The following is a 22235-nucleotide window of genomic DNA, read 5'->3' as shown; positions in this document are numbered from 1 at the left end:
AAAGACTACAGTAAATGCAGTATCCTGTAGTCAACTTCAGTTTAAGGATGAATACATCTACCTCCAGCAGTAGTGGCTGTATCGTAAAGACAAAAAATCATAGCAGAATGCATAAAGAATACAAGTTCCAATGATCCTATACAACCAAAAGCTGGAGATTAGTTAGTGCACTACAATCTATCTATAAATAGCAAGTAATGTACGATAGTCTACCTATACGAAGTAGCAAACAACTCATGCCACTAGACCAACAATATCCATGCAAGCGGGCAGAAGGCGTTTATAAATTGTTTCAAAGTACCCCTGCATGTACACAGTTGTTTGTATACACATAGGTACACTAAAGGGGAAAGTACAATCTCAACCTGCATGGGCCCCGGCGAGCATGTTATTGGTACACACGTGACGTCTAGGGATGCTGCGCGGGTTGACAAGTGAATTCTAGTTCGAACCCGATCCTCCTATACGGGTCAATAGGAGTCGACAAGGTTCGAACTCTCAAACAAATATACGATTGCTACGACCGGTATATTTGTCTTAATACATTCATATTAGGCCTTTAAGGCCTATAACAAAGAGAATTCACTGATGAGGGCATAAAGCCTACGAAACCCGATCCTCTGTCGACAGCCCGATAGAATTGACAATGTTCAATCCATAAAGAGAAATGACCCCGAACACCCCGATGATGGCCGTATTGATTGGTTATCTCAACCGGAGGGGTTCACAAATACTTTCAAATTCCATTCAAATGCCAGAAAATCTAAAATCTATAAAGTCCAAATCCAAAAACCCAAAAATTTCAAAAATCATCCAGAATTCAGAAAATTCTAAAGATATTTAAAGATTGAAATCTAACCATTAAACACTTAAAGTAAAATCCATCCGCCCTCCGCAACAGTCTGTCGGGGTGGACAAATTCAAATAAACTCTAGCTCACAAAGAGCCAAATGCCTAGTCGAAAATATCACTAGGATCCATTCTCAAACAATCTCTTGCCAGCAAGGACGTGGTACGTGTCCTCTAACTGGCAATTTCGCCGCCAAATGGCACTGCAGGTAAACGGTTATGACCCGGGGCCCTCTGAACCGAGTGGTTTTGCCGCCAAATGGCACCACAGATAGCGGTTATGGCCAGAGCCAATACGCTCCTTAATGGCGTTAAATCCTTGAGATATGAATCAATAGGATATGATTGATAGGGCACAAAGCCCTCTGTGAGCTAAGGTTGATTCAAATTTGTCTCCTTAGACAAACATTCAACCCCGGTCTACAAGGTCCCCTTGGACGAAACAACCCATGGCTGCCGACAAGGATCCTTCTGTCAGGTTGGGTCTACTACCTCATCTGACTAAGTAGACCATGGACCACGATGACCCGGGACGACGGAATCATGGGATCTTGATCGGATCCATCATCCATTCTCTCACCATCCGCTTTAAGTGCAAGATGATGCAATTTCTATTTTAAATATCAATTTTCTAAATCTCCAAAATCTTCAAATTCCCAAATTCTCAATCATTCTCAAACATCCAAATTCGTCAAAATTTCCAAAATTTCCAAATCCAATCATTGCTGCTACTATATGCCAGATAACACGTATACTCTACGTATCTGATCGACGACTAGCCTTAATCGAAAGTTCTCTCTCATGATTGAGAGGGGTAATTAACTATAGGGGCTTGCGCCTATAGGAAACCAGAACTCAGATCATAAAGAAGTCCTCACAAAATGAGGGCGAAATCTCTGGGTAGTGTCTTATCTACAAACCCATCTGCCTTCCAAAATTTACCTCGGAACTTATCAGTTAAAACTCCCTCGCCCAATAAAAAGAAAAATCGCGGCGGGGAGGCCGGGGCCGAATTTTCGGAGCCCACATATAGGTACTTACTGCTACGGATTGATGTTATTGTATAGGAATTTACCCTTTTCTAAATTCCTTTCACTCTTTGGATGTTTGTTTTTTGTGTTTCTTGTCACATCACATCTCTACTGTAAAAAAAAAATTCACATCTCTACTCTACATTTATGCTCTATTATTGTTGCACTTGGTTGCTTAACTGCATATCTAAAATCGTTTTGGTGGCTGTAATCTTCTTCCCTTTCAGGGGCTTCCAAATGCTGGAAAATCAACTCTGTTGGCCGCAATCACACTTGCAAAACCTGGCATCGCTGACTATCCTTTCACAACACTCATGCCAAATCTTGGTCGTCTTGATGGAGACCCTTCGTTAGGGGCATTGAGATATTCCTCTGGAGCCACCTTAGCAGATTTGCCAGGCCTTATTGAAGGTGCTCATTTAGGAAAGGTGCTGCGTAATGCATGAGATCTGTTTTTCCCCTTTCTCCCCGCTATACTAATAGTATAATGTTTTTCAAGGGAACAATATCAATTTTTGTAAATAAAAATTTGCAGGGTCTTGGTCGCAATTTCTTGAGACACCTGAGGAGAACTAGGCTCTTGGTTCATGTTGTTGATGCTGCAGCTGAAGATCCCGTGAATGATTATATGACCGTGAAGGAGGTAAACTCAACCATCACTAGTCTGATTCAGTAAGCTATTTTTATTATAAAAATGGGCTTTAGCTAGTTCTCTCGGAGTGTTGAACAAATCTGCACGCATAATGCTTAGTTAATATGCATTTGTCTATGCAATTAATTTGGATTAACACTTAGACAATAGCGTTCTGTTATTCTGATTAGATTGATCTTATTCTTAATTTGTTTATCTAGCAATCTATTTTAAGTCATATACTCATATTTTTTCCTCATAACATAGTTTCTATATTACAGTTGAATTATGCTTGTTGAGAACATTTATTACTTGCTAAATTACAAATTTATAATTAATATGATGGACCACAAAGTAGTTTCAGGGTTCAAATTTGCTTATTTCTAAATGTCAGTACGGCATTAATTGATTCCTTCCATATGCATTCACAAGTTTCAATAATACCTGCCTTAATTGTGTCTGCTTTCTTTGATGACAACTTTGTTCCATATTCTACATAACATCAAAGAGTAAATGACCAAAATGCTTCCTAGATCTTTTAGGCTATATTCAATTTAGCCCCTTATATTCACCAAATTTGAGCCATATGCTCCTCTCGTCATCTTGACCATTTCCTTTGGATGAAAATTGATGGCGGAAAGATTTGAGTGAGAACTTCTTGGACTTTTTTAGGTCAATCCGATTAGCTTGAGAAATCATCCATCCCTTCAAGCTTCTAGCTATATAATGAAATGCATGATTTGGAGCATCTTATGGTCTATGACAATTTTCTCGTGTTTTTTTAACTCGAGTTATTAATGAGAATGAGTTCTATCTATGAAGAACATGTGCTATTCAGCATCAACAAAGAGAAGAGGAAATACTTATGATTTATTGCCATTGTAATTTTAGATTACCTCTTTTTAATATCTTGGATATTAAAGAATTTTGGGCGTAAGTTTTGAATATGCGCTAACTCAAGATTAAAGAGCAAAGTAAGGAATGGGAGTCTATAATTGCAACATTACAAGCAGAGAAGAAGATTTTGAAGATTGAGATGAAATGATAAAGAAAAAAAGTAATTATGAAATTTCAAAGGCCTTTTCATGTTTTACTATATTGGCTATTAGTTTAATTACATTATCAAATGTAACAATGTAGTGATTTGTTATCGTTGTCTTTGCTATTGGTCTAATTTAACAAATAGAGAAAATGATTAAAAGGGTCCATTGACTCTTTATGAAAGATCAAAATAGTTTCTAAGTATATTAAAGAATCATTTTGGACCCCCAACTCTTTAAAGAGGAACAAAAATATTCCCATGGTCGGGCTATTTTGATTCATTTTTAAAGATTTGAGAGACTAAAATATTCCTTTTATATAGTTGAGGACCATTTTGGTCCTCTTAATTAGTCAAGAGATAATGTTGATAATTTTTTCTTAACAAATATGATATAACAACAACAATAACAACAAGCCTTCATCCTACTATGTGCGGTCAGTTACTTGAATAATTTTTCTTTATTTTGACCTATTAAGAGTCCAACTTTAATTTAAATCTAATAAAAAATGTCTGAAGCATATGATAATCTAACTAAATTAATCTTAAATAGCAATCATAATGCAAAGAAGTTGATGTTGTTACACTATGAATATGATGTTATGTGATGGGTGAAGAGAGCTCTTTGTTAAGCAATGTTTAAAATTGCGTATTCGGGTATTGAGGCGTTTTTCATTCGTGAGGCGAGGCGTAAGCCTCATGCCAGTGAGGTGAGGCAGGCCTCAAGGCGGGCCTCAACTTGGTTGAGGCGCAAGCCTCATAAAAAAACTCGATGCGTAAGCATCGAGGCGTTTTTTATTGGAATTGCGCAAAGGCGGGCCTCAAGGCGAGCCTCATATTGCGCAATTTTAAACCATGTTGTTAAGAATCAATAATGTTGTCGAGCGAAGGGAATAATGAGGCTCAATGCAAAGAAATTGCACAACAATGGATGTCAAAGATAATATGGTTGCTCAACTAACCTTGGGTTGAAGAACAAAAGGATTTTGTGATTAAAATTCATGCTCTAGTACTATAAAGAAATTGAGTAGAGGAATTGTATTCTTCCTTATGTTCTTTTAAACAACCAAGGGAAAAAATAAATAGAGGATATGAAGTTTTTTCTTTCTTATCACATCAAATCAATCTTTAATTAAATAGGTTAGCTTTTAATTACATCATCTAAAACAAGAAGCAGGCTGGACAAAATGGATTGCATTATGTTGCCCGGCTGGTGCTATGACACCCACCCTGCTCGATTGTTTGGCTTGGGGTTTCATGCAGCTGCAAATTGGAGGTGCCCTCTATATGCAAGGCTTTCTTGGCATTTCCTCTCTCAACCTCACTATTCTCCATGGTTATTACATGCAAAGTATGGTGAAAATCTTTGGACCGACATTCGCAAACATGGCATCTCTATTACGTGAAATATCTTATGTGACAGCCTGACAGGGCAAGTTTTCTCCTAAATATGATTAGGTGGAATCTTGCTAATGAGTTGACCGTGTTTGTTTTAAATCATCCATGGATATTCGAACTTCCTATTACAAGTTGGCCTACATTCGTTAGCTGCTGCAAACTGGAGGACAAATGCGTTACTAACCTTTTTCAGCCAAATGGGGAATGGGACGTCCAGCTCATCATTTGATGCTTTGGCGATCCTCTCATTCATTTTGTGCTATCTATCATGTGTCACTCAACTCTTTAGCAGAACCAAGTCCAACATAGCTTTTCCACTCTTAGCATAACAATTACCACTGAGGCGTATGAAGCTGCATATCCTGAATGCCAGAACCCATCTGCTTGGACTCAAAACATCCAGTTGCACCCTCGCTAATGCTCTTTTGGTGGCGTCTTTGCGACAGTGCAGTCCCCAACAACGTTTAGCTCTATCAGAGAGGCCTTGCTAGATTGAAATTATGTCCTTGGGTTCAATAATGAGGAAGATATCAATCATGTGGCCTTTAATTGTATCCAATTGCTAGAAATTTGGAAGGTATTTAACAGTTGGGTATTTGTTGTCATTAGGTTCCACAACATTTTTGAACTTGCTCAATTCAACAATTATATTGCTGAGTTACATCAACCTCTATTCAACTGCTGTGGCTCGGTCTACCAAATTTGGAGGGCTATAAATGATAAGAAGCACCATTGCCCTTTTGTTACTCCTATCATTTACAACAACAACACCCATTGGTTGCCTAAGAATTATTCTTAATGGCCCCACCTCCAAATTTGATTAATGTGAACATTAATGGAGCCTTCATTCCCATCATGCCGGATTGGGAACTGTCATTCGAGATTCCCATGATGATCTTATTTTAGCTTATGGCAAACAAATTCTACATTGGGATAGCACTCAAGCGGAGATTGAAGCAATTCTTTCACTCCCAACATATTATTCCTTGGATGTTTGACTTCCAGAGAATCATTATTGAGGGGAATAACATTAATGTTATAAAATTGTTTTAGCAATTACTGTCATCGAAGTTCCAGCCTACCCACCTTTCCAATGCTCTTGATATAACTTTTTAACTAATGTTCAACAATCCTCTTTTGATTCACTCATAGGCAAGCGAACAAAGTGGCTGATTTTTGTGATAAATTTTATTTTAAATTATACTTTCTGTGGAGGAAGATAGATATTGAACAACTTCATCCTTTTTACTTTTGTTGAAGGAAGATTGTGATATAGGCACAAACTTATAGTGTACTCCTTTCGTAAATATTTAATTTTTTGTGAATGAATGCAATATTCGTATTTTCAGCTAAACCAATAAACAACATAATATAAATAAATAATACAAATAATACTCTTAATTAATATGTGTGCCTAATACGGTTCTCATATTCAACTTTGAACTTTTATTAATTGTATCTTGTTGGAAGTTCGCAGTAATGCCACTCCTTTCCCCAGGGCAGTTCCTTCCCCCAATTACACTATGAGTATTTGGCTTTCTATTTGGTGTATTTCTTTCAAACCAGTGATAACCTTTCTCCTCAGGCCATTCGGTGTATGTTTTTAGGATACTCTTGTTCTTAAAATGGTTATCGTTGCTATGACTCGACTACCTTATGAATGTATACTTTAGCAGATGTTACGTTTCATTTTTCATTTATATGCATTTTCCTCCTTGTTTTGAATCATACTTGACTACTTTGGCACCTCTCTAGTAGCCCGGCTAAACTCCAATCAGATTCTTTGCCTATTGCCATTAACTAAGGCAGGCCATTGCTGTAAATGAATTTGAATCATAATAAGAGGATCGTTTCTAATCTTAATTAAATAAAATGTTTCTACTTCAAAATTCAAGGAACTTTGCAAAACAGCTATTGTCAAAGGGAGCTCTGTTTCGTGGGATATACCTGTGTTCCCTCTTCTTTAATTTGCTAAGAGTTGAAAAGAAGTTGTAGATCAGTGTTGCAAATCTTTTCCTTTTCAAAACTCTCTAGATGGGTGTCTAACCATTTTTGTTACACAATTTTTTATATATACTTTGATATCCAGAGACTATAATCTAGTCAATGACGGTTTTATATGTGAGGTCTATTAGTTAACGTGATTTGATCTTTAGCTGCCTATTATTTTTGTCAATGAATAGGACGTCAAGTTGTTTTATTTTATTATGACAACATCATCATGGAAATGAGACATTTAAAAAATTAGAATTATGTTTTGTTATGCATTTCCTCGAGAAGGGTTTATTTTCCTTGGTTTTTATCTGTCATTTTGTGTAAAAAAGTTATTAAATTTTGTAGGAACTACGGATGTACAACCCTGAATACCTTGAAAGGCCTTATATAGTGGTTTTGAATAAGATTGACATTCCCGAGGTAAATCTTCTTCTATCTTGAATTTGCCTTATGTTATTGCTCAAATATTCTTTTAATAAGTTTCATTTATTTGTATTTGAGGCATTCATTCCATTTTTCTAGCTATTACTTAGCTTGCTATTGAATGTACCAAGATGTCTAAACAGGCTCAAGATAGGCTGCCTTTGATTGCCCAAGAAATTCGGACAATTGGACGTGTGGAAACCCCTAAAGCAGAATTGAGTAAATCTCTACCTAACAGGATTATTGATGGAAATTTGTTGCCTTCATTATCTTTGAGGGAAGAGCAAAAGGAAAAGGGCATTCAGGACTATCCTAGGCCTCTTGCAGTCGTTGGTGCTAGTGTATTGTAAGATACTTCTTTATTTTGGTATCTTAATATTAGTTTTTATCTTGCTAGGTATTCCATTTCTTTTAAATAAATCTCTGGAGTTGACCATTGGCTTTTCATGTTCTAATTTAGAAGAAAAACATTTGCAGTAAAATGTAGGAATGAGAATTATATCATAGTCAGCCAATTAGACCCTAGCTTAGAGATTGGATAGGACATAATAAATTTGAAGTTGATTTCAATCATTTTTAATCATAAGCAAACTTGTGTTAATTTAGCTTTATTTTGACCTGGTTTGATTTTGAATACTAAAACCTCAAAATAAATTATCTTCAAACTTATTGTAACGACCCAAATGTATAGAATTTTGGTAGATATACTTTTGTTCATAAGCATCTAGTAGATCTTAGATGACTTGTTGAAGATGAAAAAAGAATTCTTCTCTAAAGAAGTTGTCAGAAATATGTGGCTATGAATTGCCAAGATGAGCCTATATGATTATCTAACGATTAAAAGAAAAACCTTTTGTAGCATAGTCATTGGAAATTTGTTGGCTTTGAAAAATATCCAACCGAGTATGTTCATGCGTTCAAGTTATTTTAGATTCACTTTCAAAAGACATTAAATTTTGAGATAAGACATTTCCTAAACATTTCATCCTATATATATATATATAGATATCCAAGGGGCGCCTTATTGACTAGGGTTTAAAACCTATCGAAGTGGTCAATTTCAAGATTGGACTTAGCTAACATAGAGTTTTCTACTCTATTAAATGTGTCTTATTGCTCAAAACTCAGGTATGGTCATTGAGTAACATTCAGCTTTAGGCCATAATTATAACATAGAGGTGCCATCATAATTAGGCTAACTGTTTGGTCAAGGGGGCAGGGGCATATGTCATACCTTTATTGGTTAGAGTTCTCAGTGTGAATATTTAGATACACTTTATATGATATTAGCTCTTTGTGAGCTTTGGCCAAACCTATATTTGATATTTTTAGCTAAGTGATCCGAGGACATAAATTGTTACTCTGAGCGCAACGTGACTTTTTGGTTTATATATATATATATACACACACATTTCATTTATAAGGGCTAGATTCAGACGAAGTGATGAGTGTGCTTTGATCTTTTCCAATGGAATAAGATTGTGAGAGTGCATTTATCTTCTGATTTGATAGGGCTTTTTTGTGACAAGATATCCTTCGATTATGAATCTATGATATTCATACAATGAATACTTTAGTGTATAATTTAAGTTAGAGAGTGAGTTTTCACTCTTTTTTGAGTGGTTCATATGGTTTTTCGTAGTGACATGATTTGGGTTTTATTTTGTTTGAAGAGTGTGGTACTTTTTAGTCCATTTTCCCATTGGCACTGATGCTCATTGAAACTGTGCAGGCCTTTTCCTTTTGGTGAATTGGCACATTTTTTGTACAAGCATGCACTTTTACTTTTACTTAATTTAAAGTAGACTTAGTCTTGCCCCCTATTAAAGCTATCCATGTTCATTTCTTTTATTTTGGCTGGTGGCTCTATCATCATTAGAATGCGAGCACAGCTTCATATTTGTGCGCTTTTGGTGCGTTTTAGTCATTTGCACTTTTTTCTGGTTGAGTGAGTTCAAATTTTTATTTTATTTTTTTCATTTGTAAGTTGGTTTGCGAGTATGTGTTGTTATTTTGTTTATTTGTTAATGCCAATGCCTAGGCGGGTCCTGTGAAGGAAGAATACATGCTTATAAATGAAGCTATCTTGCATGTCATTTTAAAATGTTATTTGAGTGCGTAGCATGCGAGGTAGCCTTATTCTCATTTGTTGGCGAGTCATCAAAGTTCACACGCAAGTCTATGTTATTCTTTTTTTGCTCTTTTCAATTTATTTGTAACACATTTAAGGGTCTTTATTTTGTCTTTTTTTAATACTTTTTTTCTATTATATCATTTTCATTTAATAAGGCCCAAGAATAATTTGTTCATTTTTAATGCATATTTCAGGTAGATTTTTAAAAAAGGCATGCACGAGTGTTATGGGAAACTATGATTGAAATTACGTTCTCCATTACATCATCTATTACGTCAAGAAAGATGTATACCTGAGATGTGATAAGGGCAGATTTAATGGGGGCCTGAGAGAGCACATGCCCCCTATAAAATTTTATTATGTTTTTTATGTAACATTTATTTTTACTTAGACAAATATAATTTTTATAAAAAAAATTAATTTATCCCCCCATTCAAAATTGTAGGGTTTCGAGTTATAGTTGTCTAATGGTGTTTTTAAACTAGTCATTTTATACCTCTATTAAAAAAAAAAAACTCCGCCATGAGCACATGATGTATTTGGACATGTACAAATTGCTAAGAAAGATGTATATGGACCATTTGAGGGGTTCTTAATACAAAGAAGTAACAAAATAAATCCCCCACCATGTGAATAAAGATGCATAAATAGATTGTGCAACGCAATGAGATAACTCCAATACTTTTTTCATGGTCAGGATGTATCTATAAGGAGGGGGGAATTTAGATAGAGTGAGTGAAATGGAGTGAGAGAGGCGAACTATTGAGTAGATTTGGGCCCAGGTTCTCTTAGTATGCCATCATTTTATGCTTTATTTGGGACAATTTTCTTACTGTTTTTAAGCATTTTTTAGTACAATTTTTTTAAAAAAAATAATGAAAAAATAATGGTAAAAAACTGTCCCAAATAAAACCTTGATCGCTTCTTGATGAGGACATCGTCAGCGATTTCGACACATGTACCGTCGAAGACGCCGGAGATTGACGGCCACGATCAGGAGTTTTATTTTGAGTCTTTTTATGTAGTAGTTTATTTTATTTTTCAGTTTTACGGTTTTACCCTTATGGGTGGTCATTTTGATATTGTAGCCCCGAGGGCATTTATGTCTTTTAGTTTTGGTTTATTTTGGCCTATTTATAGGAGGCCTCATGCATTGTATGAGATGATCAATTATTGATAATGAAATTTTATGTTATTGTTGATCTCTTAGTGAGTTCATGTTTATCTCTTAGTGAGTTCATGAAAGGAGAAGCTCGAGGAGGGTAACTTGCAATACCCGTCAATCTTTGGAAGAGTCCGAGGTTCGCGGTTCTTACGATCTCTTTGTGAGTTCGTTAGTTATCTCTATCTTTCTCGTATATTCTTGTTCATCTCCTTTCTCCCCTCTTCATGCAACATTCTTCTTCTCCACCACAATCTCCCGCAAGCAACGACCAATAGTTGAAAGGAGCCAAACCTTTCACTAGCTTCGCCATCATTGGAGCCCCTACCCGCCGACCACCCTAGTTCCGCCGGCCGGCCACCTTGCCGCCGGCCTTTTCCCTCTCCACCACTTCCCCACATCTCCCTTCCCTAGTTCCCATTGGAATTTGAATTTCAAAAATTCAAATTCTTTCCAAATTTGGACATTCCATAAATGGAAAATTTTTGAATGAATTCAAATTTAAAATAAATTGATTTGGATTTAATTTAAAATTTTCCTAGTCATCATTCATGTTTGGAAACCCCTCTCCCTCTTTCCCTAAACCCCTCTCTCACTACTCATCCTGCCGGCCCCCTTCTTTGGCTCCCCATTAATTGCCATCAATACTCCTCTCAATTTTGAAATCTAAATTTGATTTCAATTAAATTTCCCTCCCATCCCAATTAAAAACTGAAATCTATTTCAGTTTTCAATATTGAGCTCTCTCCCATACTCTCTCCCATTAATTTCCCTTTTCAATTGTTTCCTAACTCCAACACTTTATTTAGGAAATAATTCAAAACCTCCTAATCCCTCCCTGAGCCGAATTTTCCTCAAGCCCCACCTCTTGATTATTTCCTAAAATCTCATTCTGAGTTAGTAAATTAATTCCTGGAATTCCTCTCTCTCACGTAACAGCCAGCCCCTCTCAATCCCGTGAAGCTAATGCTATACCGCCCCCTCCTCTATCCTAATTGCACTAGAAAAGCTTTTCTAGTGCAGAACGTGAGGCTTGGCATTTACCTTCAGCTTTCTCATAGCCATTAAGGCGTGACTCCTCCCTCAAATTCAGCCACTACATTTAATACACGGCAAAATACAAATTCCAGAAATCAAGGCGTCATCCCTACTGCCTTCCCAGCTGAACACCATTCAGTTTTCAGCAATTAGAAGCCTAATAATTGCTGTATTTACCACAGCAAATTGCTGTCCAGCAATTTCTGCTGTACGCCTCATCATACAATCCTTTCCAAAGGAAGATAATCAGGAGTCTCAAGGCAAATGGCACAAGCTTCTTCAGAATCAGTATTCTGGATTACTGATTGAGACAAGCTGTTAATCTACATCTCAGATGCACCAACATTGTGGTTGTTCTCATCAAGAGCCATCGACGGATACTACTGTCCATCCGAGTAGCCACGCTTGCACTGTTCATCAACTCCTCCCACTTCGAATAGCTTTCCCGTGGACAGTATTGTAAGCTCCCTCTTCCTCATGGTGATCACATTAGTGTTGCTAATATCTTTCTTCTGTTAACCGCCAGAGAGCTTGAGTGAGGGGAACTCAAGGTGACTTTTCTAAATATTAACCCGCGGATTATTGTTAAAGTGCATTCGTCATTACTCGCATGTTTGTTATTGTTTTAAATTGTTGTGCCTAATGAGTTTGTAACAATGCCTAAGCAATTTTGCAACTGAGATTTCATTAAATCATTAACTGTGACTCGTTAATCTTTATATCAACTTGCTTACTCCGTTGTCTTATTATGTCTCCGTGCAATTCCGATATTGTTTCACATCACTTCTCTTAGAAATTAGTCGTTTAATCCTATCTTATATATGATTGTCTATTCTTCTAATAGTTTGAGAATCTATATATATATATGGAGATCACAAGACCAAAAACAAATTGAATGTCATACATGTAGTTTAGCAATATTCAACATAAAGCAGGCACATTATTTCTACATAAAATATACGAGGACAAAGGCTTCTATTCTTTTTCTAGCAGTTTTTGGAGTTTTGGCTTGGATTTTGAGTTGTTGTTTATGTAAAGAATACTAACACTTTTTCATATTGCTTGCAGAAAACATATTGGTGTTGATAATGTCCTTAAAGAAGTTCGAGCAGCCCTTAGGAAATGCCAGGATCTTGACATGGAAGTCACAGCCAGAACAGAGTAGTTGGGTCCAGTAGGAGCTAAGAAGGGGAAAAATAATTAGGTCAGAATAATCTGATTTAATTTTTGTCCGAATGAATTTTAAATCATTGTAGTTATTTTAAAATTAATGTAATATATATATAATTAATGATAGTTATATATATATATGTATATTCTTTATGATTTTTATGATTTGAACATGTTCAAATAAAAAAATTATGATATAAATAATTAATTAAAATTATTATTATTCTATAAAATAAATTATATATAGATATATTCATGAAAAAAGTTATTTTAATATTAAAGACATACCAGAAGATATCATAGGAAAATTATGTTTTTAGTTACCTATAGTAAATTTGAATATGCAGCTATTATGTGGATTATTCTCCCAACCTGATATGACAAAAGGAAAACACGCATTGAAGTCACACGGCATAAGATTTTATGTTGGCAAGCCACATTGTCCTATATAAGCCAACATCTCACTATTTGGCACACAAGCATCAACATGTGTTCTATCACTAGTTCCTAAACAATCCTAATTTATAATAGCGGGGCAGATTTTTTATTTCTTGTTCCACATCATGAAATATCAATATGATAACATGTACCTTCAAAAATGGCATATATCAACTATTATAAAGTATAACTCTTGGCCTATTCTGTTTTATAAGTTTAGTTGATAAACTAACAAACACCTCTAATCCAATTGAGAAATACCTATTGATAATTTATGTTGAATGTAAGGTCACTCACAGTTCAATTTTATGGATTCATTATACAATAAAATGTATAGGTAATTGCTAGTACTTCTTTCTATATTGCTCGACGAACTATGTAGGCCATGCACATTTTCTAACTTGTATAGAAAATCTTAAAAGTTGATTGAGACATGAAATCTTACGGGATGACTAACTAGTAACTCGCAAATGCATTTATCTTTTATATATGATTAGTTCATGCATTGAGTTTTGTAAATATATGTTTCGTATTATTCATTTATGAGGCATAGGATTATTAATATAGTATTTTTGTGTTGATCTTGTTCTTTCAAATTATTTATGTGCTCCTTCTATTCCATGCCCAAATATAGGAAAATAATAACCTTGATAACAACAATATTTTTTTAACTTTAAATTTCTTGTTGTATCTGCAGTTCAGCAGTTGAAATAAAAGAGCCAGATCTCTTTGATATGTACAAGTAACAAAGCTAATTATGCAAGAGGAAAACTTTGTATAGAAAATTAAGGCTTCGTTTAGGATGGCTTTCTTATTGTTTTTAAAGTAGCTTTTTAATATAAAAATTGCTTGAACTAAAATTTTTTAATTAAAAAGATGCTTTTGAAAGCATTAAGAAAGTTGTCCCAAACGAGGCCTAAATCTTCACAACATCCAAGTCATTCACATAGATATTGCCAGTGCTAAATGAAATGTTTTTTATTCACTGTTTGAACTTTTATTCAATTGTACAAATAATGAAGGAAGCCTGTTTAAGGTTTCGTTTGGGATGGCTTTTTTATTGCTTTGAAAAGCTGCTTTTCTGGTACAAAAATCTCTTGAAATCAGGAAAAAAATAGTAGTCTAAAGCTTTCCCAATGGAAGCCTAAGACCAAGTGCTTTCACTGTTTTTGTATGAAGCATTTAAAACAGTGAACATCCAATTCATTCCCTGTTAATGCTCCTACATAATTCAACTGCAGCAGATTTATAATGTTGAGCGTGGAAAATAGTTGCAATAGAAATATGTTTTCTTAATGTTACAGTATTATTTGGTACATCCGTGAAATAGCTATGGTTTAGATGCGTTGCTATCACATTAAAAGCCAAACCAGCAAATAAATTGATTAAAACTATATAATGTAACAACTCAAATTCTTAACTATCGAGATATTGTCCGCTTTGGCCTAAGGGATTTACTGTTTTGTCATGTTGGTGTAACTTCCTCGGAGGTCACCCATTCTAGGATTTCTTCGGGAGTGGCACCCTTAACTGTAGAGTTTCTTAATGAAATTTCAACCATAACACCAAAAGTCGCCTCGATGTTTAGGAGAATATCTTTTTTTACTTAAGGGGTTTCACATATAATGTGTACAACAATTTGCTTTTTTCTATTAGAAACTATAAGATAATAGTATAATTTTGGAGTTGTGAATTTGTTCATTGAATGTAAATGTTTACTCTGTTTCATCTTTGCTTTCCTTCTCCAAAAGAAAACATAGAAGAAATATTTGGGTTGGCAAATAGGCATGGAAAACGCCAAATCAATGATAAACAGGATAATCTAATATACCAAAATCAGGAGATTCAAAAGGAAAATCTTGACATCATCCCATTCACAGAATATGAAGAAGCAGAAATATTGAAACCCTAAATTCATTGCAAATCCTCCATTACATTCGTCGTTGCTAGTTGTCCCTTATAGAAGCAACTTGACAGCAAACCTCTTTGCAGACATGTGAATTGAACCTTTTAAAATTTCTAATTGATAGTAATATATATTTTTGCTTTTAAGAAATGAAATAGACCTACTAAATATAGACACCTATAAATTCACTATTGCACGCATATAAGGTTTTCATAGCAAAATTGGAGATAATATATTCTTTATTTGGGCAATATTATCATAAAAACTTCTTGCTTAGTAGGAAGTTCATCATTAAATTGATCCTACCCTCTTTATTAAATTATGTTATCGAATGATGCAAATCAAAGTTGAAGGAAATTATGGCACCTACATTTATATTCATATACATATAGATTTGGATTAAATGTGTCATGTTGATTTAAAAAAAATTGCACAATTGATATGATGAACTAATCAAACATGTCAGGTTTGGGTTAGTCAAGTTTGCATGGGTTAAGTCAGTTTTAGGTCAAATGTTTTGACCTTTATAATAAATGAGTCATATTTGAGTCGAGCATATTGGGTTAGGTCAAATTTAGGTCAGATTTGAGCCGGACCTACCAACATAAATTGATGTCTCTAATTAGGATACAAATTTACAATGGAAAGTTCCCCTTTTTGATGAAATTTTGCACCTAAATAGATTAATTTTTGTAGTTTTAATAGAGGATCGAAATGCCTTTGATCCAGGGGTATATTTATCTGTAATAGATTTTTGAGTAATTATGGTCATGTCCCAACCCTACAATTTGGCTATACCAAAGAGTCCTTCACCCAAAGACTAATGAAAATCCTCATGTAGAAAACTAAAAGCCTTATGTTCACCCTCTCCAGTTTATTCCAATTTGAACTTCACATTAAGGATCTCTCCTTGGAGAAGGGGGTTTCGTATTTTTGTTCTTCATGCTTGGATAATACAAATATCAGCAACCCTATTTCCTAAGCTTGAATAGCACAAGGGTCAAATGAATATGTCCCCTATAAAGCCATTCCATGTTAACTAGGTAATTATATATAGTTGTATATTAATGCAAGATGCCCAAACCTCAATAAGCTTGTCTGAAACCCCTTTTCCAACACACATTAGTCATGAGGCCAAACCTCATCACATAGGTTTTGTTTGGGATAGCTCAAGCTTTCTATTTTTGTTTTTAAAAGCTCTCTTCCCAGCAATAGTTTAAAAAATGGTTCTTCAAAAATAATTTTTTGAAGGCAAAAATTTGTAAAAAAACAATGAAAAAACTGTCTTTCAAATAGACATTATTTTTCACTAACTGCTATTCTTATAAAAAAAAAACAGTTGAAAAAGATCTTCCAAACAAATCCTTAATCATTGTCTTACAAATCAATGATCCTTATTGGGATTTATTTGTTCTGCAATTATATAAGTACTGGTAAGTAGCTTAAATGACAAGTGATCAAGATGAAGCTCAAGTGACACATAAAACACAACACCTTCAAATTTCATTTCCTGTGACAATTTTATATCTCCTAAGCTTCGATAGCAAACATCCGAAGGAGTCTACTGACCCTCCTCCTATGTAGTACATATCTCCACCCTATAGCTTAATGTACCTAAATGCTCTTAATCCAGAGGCGAATGACTTTATCCCTAGTGGAACTTCCCTTAAGAGTCTTAGACATCTCTCCTTGGAGATCAGAGAGTTCCATAATATTGTTTCTTGAGCTCATATAGCACATTGGTCTTGAGCTTGATTGGACAAGGTTGACCAGCTGCGCCCATACACGTTAGTCATGGACTCATGCCTCATCACTTAGTCGTTATCTTACAAATCAAATTCTCATTACTTAGGTTGAAACTTTCAAGTGGGGGACATTAATATTTTGTTTCACATCCTTACTGGTAGAAGTAGTCAACTCCAGTGAAACCTGATCTCCTTGGAGAAACTTTACCAACACAAAGCTGCATCACACAACATCTCCAAATGTAGATACATACAGATTGATTGTGTTATAATTCACTTGATTTCATCTTCCATAAACAAAGTCTACTAAATTTGAAAATAATGCTCAATCTCTCAAAAAATATGCATCTGCATAGTAGAAAGCTTAATGCCTCTCATTATAATATATAACATGGACCCATAAATCTCTGAATCAACTCAAAATTGTCAACATTTAGCTGATCCATTTCTTCCAGTTCCAGATGATAGCTTCACTATTGCCACTTCTAAGGAGAAGGATTTGAATCCTGTTGATCCTCTGTAAACTCCTCTCTATACATCTCTTCTATCATAGGCTTCCACAGCCGAACCCGTGCATTTATGAACCAGTTTGATATCTGAAATATTTGGAAGTCATATTCAAAAGGGAGGAAGAAGAAAAAGATATTGGATCATTCAATTTGCATATAAGAAAGTATAGCTGGATGTACTAACTTGGTTTCTTTTCAAGCCAGTCTGTGAAGCCAACAAAAGCTTCTCATTATCGCTTGGGTACCTGCAATGTTGCAGAACTTCAAAAATCAAGAACAAAGAACAGCACCAAATGCCTTCAAACCTAGCAGAAAACTACAAAATTAAGTCCAAACATGCTCCTGGCGTGTTTTAAAGAAATCATTACATGCAGTGGATGGTCAATAGGAAGATTGTATGCAACTGTATATCCTCACTACTGGTTATCAGCACCTAATAATTTCATGTGTTTTGTAGATGTGAGCTTACGGGTGAAGGAAGTGATTGAAAAGCCAGGCTCTTAGTACTGCAACTGAATCTTCAGGTAATCCTCTAAGTGGCCTTGAAACCTGTTGAATACGCACCATGCCTATGCTTTGAAGTGCTTCTTTTTTATGCTTATAATTGCTGTGACTGTGCGTGTAAAGAGATGGAGCTCCATTGTTTCTTGATAAGTCTTTGGATAAGGCTTTACTTGCAGAAGTTATATGAGTAGTTATGGTATCCTTCAGGTTAGAGAAGTGTTTCGACATTGCTTTCATGGTGAGAGTTGTATATGCAGCAGCAGCTCCAGTACCAGCTATAGCTTCGAAGGAATCTACTAGTGCATGCATTTGATGGAAATATTGCTGTTGATGTCTTTCAAGCTGGATAAAAATACTAAAACTAATGAATAAATATATTACCTAAAGTTACGTAGAAGAATTCCAATTTGATAAATGTTAACTGTCCGTGCCAACTCAGAGTAGGTTAGTGTTGATGATAACTATATGATGACGATGTTGACGATGAAGAAGATGATGATGATCTTTAAGCTTGGTTATATATTTAATGAAAATGCATATAGATTCCCCAAAAGTGATTTTGAAGTGCAATTCACTCACCATGAAGTATTTTCAAGCTTTAAATGCAACCAAATAGGACGGCCCGCGAGAGTACATCATCAACATTAGTCTTACCCAAACTATGTGTGATTGTCATTATGAATCTCCATTCTCCATTTCTGTATGCTCAGTTCATGAGATGTTAAATATATTATGTTTAAAGCTTTTGAAGAACTTTTATTCATGTTACCTTTGATCTTTCTATCTTCTTACTAGCCCTCTAAAATCCATTATATGGGTGTATTTAATACCTTCGTTAAAGATACTCTTAAGTAGTTTTTCTATCTATAATTTCTAGTTTTGCTACACATGTTCTTAACATTTTTATTTCTAACAACTCATAGGTGTGCTTAAAAATAACATATTGCAAGTCTGATTCAAGCTTCGATATGCTTTCTAAATAGGTTAATATGTTAATTGTGGAAAATATGACTTGTATATGTTAACCATCTTTCATTATGATGAATATGTGGCATGTGTTTCCAAAGTAGATACTGAAAATATGACTAATGTTTCATGCAAAAATATTAAATGGAATGTGTTAAGATTTTTTTCAAAGGCACTATTCCTTATGGAATTGTAGTTTTAGGCTTCGTTTGAAACGATTTTTTACTATTTTCTAAAGCAGCTTTTTAGTACAATAAGAAAGCCGTCTCAAATGAAGCCTTAATCTAAATGTAAAATATCCATTTTCAACAGCATGTATCTTTGACAAATTCATAAAAAACTCCACAATCAAGCACAACAAAATCAAATTTAAATCTTTAGCAAAATCACAAGCGTATGGAAGTAAAAACCTCTTCAAGCAGAGCTACAAGCTTGGTAATTCTAGTCTCAATGTCTTGCTTTTCCTTTGTCAAACATAGAAATTTCATATTTCCTTTCTTTGAATCCATCTCTTCTCCTGTAAATTGTGGTCTACCACAACTCAACACATCCACTGCATCAGTTCTGTCCATTTTCTCCTCTGAAGAAAGCTCAATATCTGAATTTTTGTTCACAAAAACAACTTCATCAAGCAATAGTTGCGCAGGCTTAAGATATCGAGAATTCTGAACAAAACTAACGATCGAGATCGAGTCGTAGTAATTTGCATCTGAACTTCTCGAACCACAGCCACTGCTCGCTGCATCGCCATCACATGTCATGCACTCATGCTTTGCATGTTCAGCACATGAAGATGATGATTCCACCATAACATCTTCATGAACCAAAGAGTTTGAGCTAATATCATTTGACAGTGTATGTGTTTTCTTATAGTTATATGAATTCATTGATTCCATATGAGATCCAAGGCTTAGTGACAATGAATTTCCATTTCCATGTCCATGAACAAGGCCAAGGAAGCTTTCTTGTTTCCCTGCTTCTTCATTCATCCATGATTGAAGAAAATCATTTTGGATTTTCTTATCACATTGTAAACAATGACATAGTTCTTGAGGCTGAGATGAGTAAGAAGCCATGCCTGAGATGGAACAATAACTGTGTTTCAAATCAATGATAGTAAATCAATTTATTGTAAGAATTCACTGAGAGGAAATGAAAGGGAAATTAAATGGGAATAGTAGAGGAATTGAACTGAAATTAGTTTTCATTTTCTTGTTTTGTTTGGGAGAAAATAAGTGAAAATTAATTTTTCTTTTTTGTTTAGTTGATGAGAATTTGAGCTTTGTTTCCTCTGAAGAGAGGATATGTGAGTCTTAGGTTTCGTTTGAGATGGCTTTCTTTATTGTTTCTTAAAATTGTTTTCTAGTATAAAAATTAAAATTTTTATATTAGAAAACTACTTTAAGTAGTAAGAAAGCCGTTCCAAACGAAGCCTTAATATAAGCGTTGTCTTGATATCTTAGTTTGGTGCATTTACCTATTTATCTGTTCATTTATTTAGTTGTTCTTCATTTTGTCGCTGATAACACCAACCTATGACCTCTAGGTCAAAATATAGCCAAACTAAACCGCGCTATATTTTGACCTAGGAATGGAAGAAAATACAAATGTTCTTTTAAGTTCATGTACACTTCTAAAGGCAAAAAAAGATAGTTGAAAATATAAATAATGATTTTTGTTAAAAAAGAAAAAAACAAAAGAAACAAGTTTTTTTCCATTGATGAAACTCTTAGAAATTTGAATTGAAAGACAAAATGCAATTTAAATAAAACCAAGCAGCTAAAACTGATGAGAAGGAGCAAATTTTGGTTAAGTTCTGTGCACAATACACAAAATTAAAGAACCCTAGATCTCAAAAATGGCTTGGAAAAAATTCAGAAAAAGAGCAGAAAAAGCCACAGAAGAAGCAATGGATTGAGGATAGAAGAAATTGAAGAACAAAGTGAAATTTAACTATACCTGTAGAAGAAATGAAATGAAATGAAATGTGGTCCTGTCAAGAAACAATCCCATCTACATCAAACTGCTCTTTAAAGGTCCTCTCCTCCATTAAAAGCCCCTGCAAGGCTACAAGCATCACAGAGAAGAATTAGAGATACAGGAAGGTAGCTGAAGCTATTTAAAAATGGAGTAGACCCCACCCACCTGACCTCTGTAGAAGCAAGAAAGGTAAAAAAATCCCAATGTAAGAAATCAAAACTGTATCTTTACCAGTCTGATTCATGTCATTACTTTAAATATCACCTGTACATCTAATATTCTCTCTCTCTCTCTCTCTCTCTCTCTCCATATGTTGGAAGGTGTGTAATGAATCAGGCTAAAAGCCTGAAACTTAGAGAGAGGAATGGGGCTCAGAGAGAAGAAAGGGCAATGTCATTTTCATCTTCTGAAGCATTTGGATATGAACGCATATGGGATTCTATCATTGAAGAAGAACTCAGCTCAACTTGTTGGGGTGGTTTGGGAGAAATTATTAGGTGCGGAGTGCGTCCGTAGACTAATAAAAATGCGTCACGTCACTTCATTGGTGGTATCCAGTTCGGTACCCGCACTCGGTACTGCTAGATACCCAGTATTTGTGCGGACGGTTCTCCCGTCCGAACTCCGCACCTAATAATTCCTCGTGGTTTGGAGTTTTGACTATCAATCAATAGGTTTTTGGTTCGAGCCTTGTGTGTGTGAGTTTGTCTTAATTGATCACATGTCTCCAAAAAAAAAAATTTGAAGACGAGATTGCTATGTGAGCCAGCTCATAATAATAATAATAATTATTATTATTATTATGAGCTGGCTCACATAGCAATCTCGTCTTCAAATTTTTTTTTTTGGAGACATGTGATCAATTAAGACAAACTCACACACACAAGGCTCGAACCAAAAACCTATTGATTGATAGTCAAAACTCCAAACCACGAGGAATTATTAGGTGCGGAGTTCGGACGGGAGAACCGTCCGCACAAATACTGGGTATCTAGCAGTACCGAGTGCGGGTACCGAACTGGATACCACCAATGAAGTGACGTGACGCATTTTTATTAGTCTACGGACGCACTCCGCACCTAATAATTTCTCCCAAACCACCCCAACAAGTTGAGCTGAGTTCTTCTTCAATGATAGAATCCCATATGCGTTCATATCCAAATGCTTCAGAAGATGAAAATGACATTGCCCTTTCTTCTCTCTGAGCCCCATTCCTCTCTCTAAGTTTGAGTGAGCCAGGTTGACGGCAATTCTTTGAAGGAAAATTTATATACATATCACTTTATAACATCTTATTTATATATTTAACACCTAAAA

General features: G+C 35.1%; 2 protein-coding genes across 5 annotated transcripts in view; one reads left to right on the top strand and one right to left on the bottom strand.

Moving 5' to 3' along the window:
- Positions 1–18749, top strand: part of LOC110103838 (probable GTP-binding protein OBGC2) — a gene marked incomplete at its 5' end in the record, with an annotated part of 20120 nt that extends 1371 nt beyond the window's left edge. Inside the window, 7 exon segments of one of the 4 annotated variants that reach the window (XR_002304002.2) lie at positions 2108–2308; positions 2416–2523; positions 7289–7363; positions 7510–7712; positions 12769–12904; positions 17926–17992; positions 18180–18749. Coding sequence is in view for 2 of the 4 variants with exons in the window: in XM_028699063.1 (XP_028554896.1) it covers positions 2108–2308; positions 2416–2523; positions 7289–7363; positions 7510–7712; positions 12769–12865 (684 nt within the window). 4 annotated transcript variants of the gene reach the window in all.
- On the bottom strand, positions 16445–21219 carry LOC110103839 (BEL1-like homeodomain protein 11). The gene is made up of 5 exons (XM_028699065.1): positions 19329–21219; positions 18607–18670; positions 17938–18353; positions 17653–17713; positions 16445–17555 (listed from the first exon to the last, which is right to left on the bottom strand). The coding sequence occupies exons 1-5, from the start codon at positions 20012–20014 to the stop codon at positions 17445–17447; spliced, it is 1338 nt and encodes a 445-aa protein (XP_028554898.1). The 5' UTR covers positions 20015–21219; the 3' UTR covers positions 16445–17444.
- Positions 21220–22235: the final 1016 nt, after the last annotated feature.

Source organism: Dendrobium catenatum, unplaced genomic scaffold, assembly GCF_001605985.2.
Source record: "Dendrobium catenatum unplaced genomic scaffold, ASM160598v2 fragScaff_scaffold_1211, whole genome shotgun sequence".
Lineage (NCBI taxonomy): Eukaryota > Viridiplantae > Streptophyta > Magnoliopsida > Asparagales > Orchidaceae > Dendrobium > Dendrobium catenatum.
The sequence above is the reverse complement of the archived record's forward strand: the minus strand, read 5'-3'. Positions and strand labels throughout refer to the sequence as shown.